At 42.0% G+C, this 8,675-nt stretch overlaps 1 protein-coding gene across 2 annotated transcripts; it reads right to left on the bottom strand.

Moving 5' to 3' along the window:
* Positions 1-280: 280 nt before the first annotated feature.
* On the bottom strand, positions 281-8,669 carry marchf5l (membrane-associated ring finger (C3HC4) 5, like). Of its 2 annotated transcripts, XM_078271655.1 has the most exons (8): positions 8,554-8,669; positions 8,338-8,415; positions 7,095-7,187; positions 6,648-6,850; positions 4,681-4,811; positions 2,515-2,686; positions 1,958-2,124; positions 281-1,156 (listed from the first exon to the last, which is right to left on the bottom strand). In XM_078271655.1, the coding sequence occupies exons 3-8, from the start codon at positions 7,121-7,123 to the stop codon at positions 983-985; spliced, it is 876 nt and encodes a 291-aa protein (XP_078127781.1). In that variant the 5' UTR covers positions 7,124-7,187; positions 8,338-8,415; positions 8,554-8,669; the 3' UTR covers positions 281-982. The 2 variants fall into 2 exon arrangements, with proteins under 2 accessions (XP_078127781.1, XP_078127779.1); XM_078271653.1 differs by lacking the exon at positions 8,338-8,415.
* Positions 8,670-8,675: the final 6 nt, after the last annotated feature.

Here is an 8,675-nt window from a genome sequence, read left to right as displayed (position 1 = left end):
TGTGCGTGCGTGTGTGTGTGTGCATATGTGTGGGGGGAGTGTGTATGTGCGTGTGTGTGTGTGTGTGCATATGTGTGGGGGGAGTGTGTATGTGCGTGTGTGTGTGTGTGTGGGGGGAGGGATGTGTGTGTGTGTGTGCGTATGTGTGCGCATGTGTGTGTGTATGTGCATATATGTGTGTGTGTGTGTATGCGTGTGTGCACACGTGTGTGTGTGTGTGTGTGTGTGTGTGTGTGCACGTGTGTGTGTGTGTGTGTGCGTATGTGCGTGTGTGTGTGTGCACGTGTGTGTGTGTGTGTGTGTGTGTGTGTGTATGTGTGTGTGTGTGTGTGTGCGTATATGTGTGTGTGTGTGTGTGTGTGTGTGCGTATATGTATGTGTGTGTGTGTGTGTGTGTGTGCGTATATGTATGTGTGTGTGTGTGTGTGTGCGTATATGTATGTGTGCGCGCGCGTGTATGTGTGGGGGGAGTGTGTATGTGGATCCGAATCACGGTGGCGGATACACAAATTCTCCTCCACTTGTGTTAACATTACAAGATAGGGTGTGTGTGGTGCTTTCATGTGGCGTCGGGATAATTGGGAAAATGAGTTCCTGGCCAGGTAAACTCCAACTGCCTCTACATTGTGAGCCAGGTTATGTCTTGGCGGAGGTCTGCTCTCTCTGAGTGCCCTTCTAGTTTTAACCGTTTAACGTTTCTATATCTGTGTGAATTTAACCAAAAGTCAAAAGTTGAGTAGTGAAAGCAGACTTATTTAACGTCTAGAGACACATTAGACATCAAGACACCAACGCATGGGAAATTAGGGTCCAAAAATACTGAAGTTTCTCTCTAGCAGACCTATATCTTCTGACCCAAACTCCCCTCCTCCTCTACAGAAGCACTCACCTTTGTGTTTTATAGTTAAGTACGTTTTGCTTTTGAACCACCATGTCTGCTCTCACAGTTGTCCTTCCCTTCTCTCTCTCAACGTTAGTACAACTATTCGTTTCCACTGTCCTCTGTGTCCTCCGTGTCTTCCTCTCCACCGTCGTTCTGTCCGTCTCCGTTCCTCTCGGGGTAGTTGAGGATGTTCCGGCTGCTCTGCATAACGCACTGCTGCTGTTTGAAATACACCTTCAACGCTCCCTTAATCAACACAAATGCGATGCCGCCCTGTGGAGACAGAGGAGGACAGAATAAGTGACTTCTAAAAAAGATTTTTAAAAACACCTTATTTACAACTTACTTCGTGTGCGAAGTACCAACAAATGTTTTTCATATTAATTAAAAGGTCCAATATGTAATACTGACAGCAAGTGTTGGAAATGGGTACTGCAGTCCAAATTCTAAATACTGAAAAGAGTCTCCTCCCCAGCGTCAAAGATCACGGGAGTTGGTTAAAGAAACCCAACGTCACACAATGTCAACGTTAGCTTCATGCTAGTGATCCATTTATTAGTCAGTCCCTCCAGAAATACGTGATTATTTCAATGCATAATCAGCCATTTTTTTCAAAAACGCAGCACTTTCGCCGCAAAAATATGCGGGGCTTGCATGATGTCATAATCCCCGCATTTTCGTTGCAAAAAAGTCCCAAATATCTCAGCAGAAAGATGAAAAATGTTGCGTTTACGTCACACAAGAGCAGCCGTTTCCCCCTGCTGCCATGGGAAGGTTATGAAGTGACGTAATTACGCAACGTGAACATCATCTAAAAGCTGCAAACCCCGCGATGAAGCCACCACAGTTTTAAAAAGTTCCCGTAATTTCATCGCATAAAATAGCATAAATATCCCACATATTCCATCACATTTTTTAAGAAAACGTGACGCATAATTAAGGATTTTAGCCCAAAACAATCACAAAAAAAACTCCACATTTTTCTGGAAGGACTGAATTACTTGACAACTAGTTGATTAATCTTTGCTGTACATGAATTCTTAAATATCCACCAGACAGACGAGGTATATTCACCAGCACAGTGCGCTGCAGATTAGAGGGCATCCGTCTGAACAGCAGCCGTCCCACCAGACTGGCGATGGAGGGAAAGACCAGCGCCCCACACAGAGTCCTGGACACAGAGAGGTGATCTCCTGCTCCGAACCCGTCAGCAGGGACTCGGGGCACGTAACGCCGGCCACCTGAGACAAAACACAGTTCAGGAGGATTTAGGCTTCCTTGGAGGCTCCACGCAGAGCCTACATAAGTTTATACTTGTGCGTGTGTGTGTGTGTGCATGTGTGAGTGTGTGTGTACGTAACTTCACATTTTCTTGAGGAAAGACCCCCTAAACCCTCCGGCAAATATGTGCATTTACAGTATGTCTTTCTACTAACTTAGGGGAACACTGTAACAGGACAAAGTAGCTGTTAAGACTGAAGCGATGTAGGCCTGTGTGTGTGAGTGAGTGAGTGTACGTCGATCTCTTTAAGAGAATAGCAGGGCCGGCATGTGTGTGTGTGGGGAGTGTTTGTGTACCGTGTGTGTGTGTGTGTGTGTGTGTGTGTGTGTGTGTGTGTGTGTGTGTGTACCTGGTGGGAGCTTCCCTTTGTAGGAGTATCTCTGCCACAGCCTCACCAGATAATCCTCCCAGCGGAACATCTTCCCCAGCACCAGCACCACAGGGATGGTGGGCAGGCCCATGAGCAGGAAGAGAGGGTCGGCTCGCTCCATCACATACAGACCCTTCTTATGTCCCACAACCTACACACACACACACACACACACACACACACACACACACACACACGAGGTGAACACACTGTCACGCTCTCTGGTTTTAAGCCCAGTTCAAACCAAAGATTGGCATTTTTAGAACATTGCAGGAAAAGTTTCAGCGGTCTGAAGCGGCCTGTCTCAGCTCGACTCAAACCAGCCAATGGCGTCGCTGCGACTCAGCTGGTGGAGTCTCCAGAGGCTGGTTTTACAACGTAAGAAAACAAACTGCTGAAAACACAGAACAGAACAGAGAAGACGAGGCAACCAGAAACTCGAAAAACGTCAGCAAAAACAAAAAGGTTTAAAAAAATGACAAAAACGTTGAAAAAAAGTGACAAGAACGTAGTAGGAAACTGAAAAATGACAAAAACGTTTAAAAAAGCACCAGAAAAAATGCGATAAAAAGTGACTCAAACCAGCCGATGGTGTCGCTGTGACTCAGTCAAAAAAAAGTGTCAAAAAAGTGGCGGGAAAAATGTGGAAAGGGCCCAAAAAACGTCAAAATAGCGCCAATAGCATGAAAGTAGTCGAAATTGTCCAAAAAAAGCGTTACAAAAGACCCGTCAAAAACTTGAAAACACTGAATAAGCGTCAAGAAAGACTTAAAAAAACGTCAAAATCATCACAACAGCTCTGAAAATGTTAGTAATCGTCAAGAGAGCTCGTCTCGCTGCAGATCTTTGGTCTGAGCTGGTTTATTACTATATATATATATATATATATATATATATATATATATATATATATATATATATTTATTAGGGCTGTCAAAATAGCGCGTTAATTTCAATTAATTAATCTGAGAAGAAACTAACGCAGATTAATCCATTCCATATTGACGTTTGCATACAGAAGAAAATCTGGTGCCACTGATATGTCTGCGCTTCTTCTGCTGCTCTGAAACAGACGTTACAGGAAACACAAACACCGCTGCATGTGACGCTAGTTAACACTATACTCAACAGCAGCTAACGTTAGCCTACCGCTAGCTAGTTAACACTATACTCAACAGCAGCTAACGTTAGCCTACCGCTAGCTAGTTAACACTATACTCAACAGCAGCTAACGTTAGCCTACCGCTAGCTAGTTAACACTATACTCGACAGCAGCTGACGTTAGCCTACCGCTAGCTAGTTAACACTATACTCGACAGCAGCTAACGTTAGCCTACCACTAGCTAGTTAACACTATACTAGACAGCAGCTGACGTTAGCCTACCGCTAGCTAGTTAACACTATACTCGACAGCAGCTAACGTTAGCCTACCACTAGCTAGTTAACACTATACTCGACAGCAGCTAACGTTAGCCTACCGCTAGCTAGTTAACACTATACTCAACAGCCGCTAACGTTAGCCTACCGCTAGCTAGTAGCTGGATTAAACACGGTTAAATGCTGACAGCTAACGCTAAACGGTGTAAAGTGTGACTGTGTTTACTGTAGAGGATTCAACACCGGGATGTAACAATCTGCAGCTGCCGTCAGAGAAACAACACAGACGGTGTGTTCAATGAAACTGGTAAACTACAGCCTCGTGGTGCATTTGAAGTTATTGTAAATGTCCTTTTCCCATCTGGTTGTTGTTTTTGTCGTTCAACAGCAATTTACTAGTGAAATAAGTTATTGTTCTACATTATTATTAATCATTTAATGTTGACCATATGGCCTTAGCAATAAACAAGCCGTTCTTTAATGTCACCAACTGTTGTTTAGTACCTTTTTTTGTTCTTTTCTTTTTTTACTTTCTTAAAAAGTATCGGTTCAGGCACCGTTAATTATGTATGCGATTAATTTCGATTAATTAATCACAGAGTATGTCATTAATGTAATGTAATTAGATTACATTTTGTAATCGATTGACAGCCCTAATATATATATATATATATATATATATATATATATATATATATATATATATATATATATATATATATAAATAAAAGTTATTATCTTTCTGTGCAATATTTTATTGACTGGGACCTGCATGACAGTCACAGCTCCGTATGTGACGGCGGACCAGTAGACGGTCCCGACCACCACCCCGATGGCTGCGAACGGACTGGCCCGGGTCAGAGCTCGGTCCACCTGCTGGAGGAAATACACCAACGGGCCTGAGGGGGGGAGGCAAGGAAACACACACTTAAGAGTTCTGCTCATATTCTGTACTTCTCTTCTCATTAATAAATCCCATAAAAAGACCCAAAAAGCATTGTGTGTGCGTCAAAGGCTGATATATCTTCTTCCAGCTTTCATAAATCCACCAGAGTTTAGAATAACAACACAAAGGAAGCCTGAGGTCTAAATGAGTGAAATCAGAAGTGGGACGTTGAGGATATAGACTAGAAGAAACGCAACCCCACGCTGCGCTGGCCAATCATGTAACCGGAGATCAGACTTGTCGGTGTGGTTTGAGGCGGTGTGAGAGTCCCGTACAGGAAACAGGAAACATCACTGCCTCTATCGCTAACACAACACGAGCACTGAACTGCCCGGGAGTTTGTGTTAAAGGAGAATTCCGGTCAATTTCAACACGTAGCTCTGTTGTTTGGAAATCTGGAGTGCTGTCAGTAGCAAAAAAAACTAAAACAATCGGTGCTGCCTACACCGTGTTATCCTCCTGCTACGTTAGCACCCAACAGGCTTAAACAGGGCAGGTTATAAACATGTTTTAAGCCTCTAAACATGCTCAAAATGTCATTACAAGTGCCTCCCCATGTGCAGTGATTCCTTCTGAGTGAACACAGTGAATCTGACTGCTGGAGATGTGACAGAAAGGCATAAACGTTGTTAATCCAGCCAGTGCACATACCTCTGTTTATTTCCTGTTTTCCGGTCAAGTCCACACTAGTCGATTATCTAACTCATACAATCCAATATTCCAGCCAGATTCCCTGTGTTCCCTCAGAAGGAATCACTGCACATGGGGAGGCACTTGTTATGACATTTTGAGCATGTTTAGAGGCTTAAAACATGTTTATAACCTGCCCTGTTTAAGCCTGTTGGGTGCTAACGCTAGCAGGAGGATAACACGGTGTAGGCAGCACTGATTGGTTTAGTTTTTCTCGCTACTGACAGCTCTCCACATTTACAAACAACAGAGCTACGTGTTGGAATCGACCGGAATTCTCCTTTAATAGCTGAATGTTTCCTCCAACAACAAAGCACTCGCTATGTCTCGCTCCTCTCTTTTCTTTCTCTCTTTCTCCGGGAAATGAAGCTGCCTTCAAGTGCAGTAGGAAACGTCGACATCTACAAACGATCTGACGGAAAACAGTAACGGTGAAATATAAAGTCTACTTGTGCTTCGGAGGGGGGTTTAAGAACACAAACGGGCCGTTTCATTTAGAGATGGTCTGATACCATTTTTTGCTTCCCGATACCGATTCTGATACCTGAACTTGCGTATCGGCCGATACAGAGTACTGATCCGATACCAGTGTGTCATATATTTTATTATGTTTTAACAACTGTATACTACTATCCCTGTATAGATGATATGATGTATAACAGCTGTATACTACTATCCCTGTATGGATGATATGATGTATAACAACTGTATACTACTATCTGTATAGATGATATGATGTATAACAACTGTATACTACTATCTCTGTATAGATGATATGATGTATAACAACTGTATACTACTATCCCTGTATGGATGATATGATGTATAACAACTGTATACTACTATCTCTGTATAGATGATATGATGCATAACAGCTGTATACTACTATCTGTATGGATGATATGATGTATAACAGCTGTATACTACTATCTCTGTATGGATGATATGATGCATAACAGCTGTATACTACTATCTCTGTATGGATGATATGACAACCCTGTGGAGAATAGCTTTTTTATTTTGGTCTGAATGCCCCTAAAGAGCACCTGAAGGTTCCCAGGCCGGCTAGACTTTTTTCTTGATGTAAACGGTCACTCACCCATCTTGGGGAAGGTGATATGATATTCAGTGCCACACTGGGGACAGCTGACCGCTCCGCCGCTGTTTCCTTTCTGCTTCTCGTCCAGCCAGCGCTGCAGACAGGCCTGGTGGATCCATTTAGTGCAGCCTTTACACCTGCAGGGGCTCACCCACTCTGCACTGTGGTCATCTCGCTCCGTGGCAAAACACACCCAACAGTGTCTGGACAGCACACACACACACACACACACACACACACACAGACACACACACACACAGACACACACACACAGACCGATACAGACCGATACACACAGACAGACAGCACACACACACACACTTATGAATGTTCCAGGTCTTAATCTGACTTTCTACACAGTTTGACTTCCTCATAACATCTGATGGCAGAATGAAAATCTCGGAATAAGTCCGACATGACGTCTAGTCAGAGGAGACGTGGTCTTACTTCTCCGGCTGCTCCTCAGCGAGGGCCATGGTGCTGAACGGACTCTGCTCTGCTGGGTGTTAACATGAACCCATCAGACTGCAAGCGGGGACCCTAGAAATGAGCGGAAACAGACAGAGCAATAGAGCAAACAGTTGAAAAGAATGAATGAACCCTCCTGTTGTCCTAGGGTCAAATGTGACCCCCTTTTTTAAGTTTCTGTATCAGAAAAAAAGGGTTTCTTTCAACCAAGTTGCCTCAAAAAATAACATGGATGGTTCCATATGACGCTCTTTGCAAGTGAAATGAAGGATCGGCTCATTACTTTCATTGAATTTTGGGTGTTTTTATTCAATTTATAGGATTTGAAAATGAATTGAAATGGTTTCTAAACGTTGACATATACCCGTCTGGAATGAGGTTGGCTAAGAAGATGTAACACAGAATGGGGAAATAATGTATACTTTACAGAATAAACAGAAGGGAGGACAACACAAGGGTTAATTCATTATATTTTATTTCATGTCATGCCACTAAGTGGCCCATCCGAAACCCATTTTTACTGGCCTTTATACATATTGGGGGTTTTTTTTCAGAGAAAACTAGCATTATTATAATAGCATTATTCTTACCCTAACCAATCCCCATCCTCATGCCTAAACCTAACTAACCTAACGTCGACACGTCTAGCAGATCTGATCTAGCATTTACATGAAAAATTCAAACGTTGTAAAACTACAAAAATTACAAAAATTATGTATTATTATTTAAAAAAAAAAAAAGTTTTTAAAAAGCACCGAAAAGAAAACCGGGAAAAACGCTGGAAGAAAGCATTAAAAGATGGTTCAAATGTCGAAATTTTTTTCGAAAACGTCAACAAAACAAACGTTTTAAACGTCGTATATACATATATATTTATTTATTTATTTTGTACACAGTTTTTCTAAAAATGACCTATGACACAGCACCTAAACATACAGACATTACCATAAACAGAAACGTATTCTTTCGAAATGAATAATCAAACTAACATGTGAAACCGTGTTTTAAACCGTCCTCTCTGGGATAATGTAGCTATGTTTCAAGGACAAGTCAAGTATTGTGTCTTTAATTATATTGTTATGAACTTAAGTTATCTTGTAACTTTACTGTATGATGTTTTAACGCCATAATACGTTAATGTAAAGCACTTTACAGCTGTATTTTATGTATGAAAGGTGCTTTAAAAATAATAAAAGATGTGAAAATTAACATCGCCACTCACCCAAAGTCCCGTTCTCTCGATTTAACTGACTTTTAACGTTTGTCGGCACGAGCTCACCCACGTCACTATAAGTTGATGCTAACAGGAGATAGCTAACGTCAGTTGACTTTTGCTAAGATTCAGTTTTACATTAAGCTAACTGGTAGCGTTAACTTAATATTCGTCGGTTTATAAAACGATATATTGTTGCGATATCAATATAAAAACACCACCTACCTGAGAAATAAGAATATATCCAAATGTATAATATAGTTACTGTTTAATCCGTACTTCTGTGCTGTGTTTTGCTCATGTAACTTTCTGACAGGGACTACAGAAGGGTAGCTAGCTAGGGTTTT

This window comes from Sander vitreus, chromosome 16 (assembly GCF_031162955.1).
Source record: "Sander vitreus isolate 19-12246 chromosome 16, sanVit1, whole genome shotgun sequence".
Lineage (NCBI taxonomy): Eukaryota > Metazoa > Chordata > Actinopteri > Perciformes > Percidae > Sander > Sander vitreus.
This window is presented reverse-complemented; position numbering and strand designations above follow the sequence as displayed.

Bases quoted from the DNA above. Each gene is read 5' to 3' on its own strand.
- marchf5l (XM_078271655.1), bottom strand. From the start codon at position 7,123: ATGGCCCTCGCTGAGGAGCAGCCGGAGAA. The intron at 4,812-6,647 runs GTGAGTGACCGT...TCCCCCCCTCAG, and splicing joins TATCACCTTCCCCAAGATGG to GCCCGTTGGTGTATTTCCTC. The intron at 1,157-1,957 runs GTGAATATACCT...CTGTCTCCACAG, and splicing joins ATCTGCAGCGCACTGTGCTG to GGCGGCATCGCATTTGTGTT.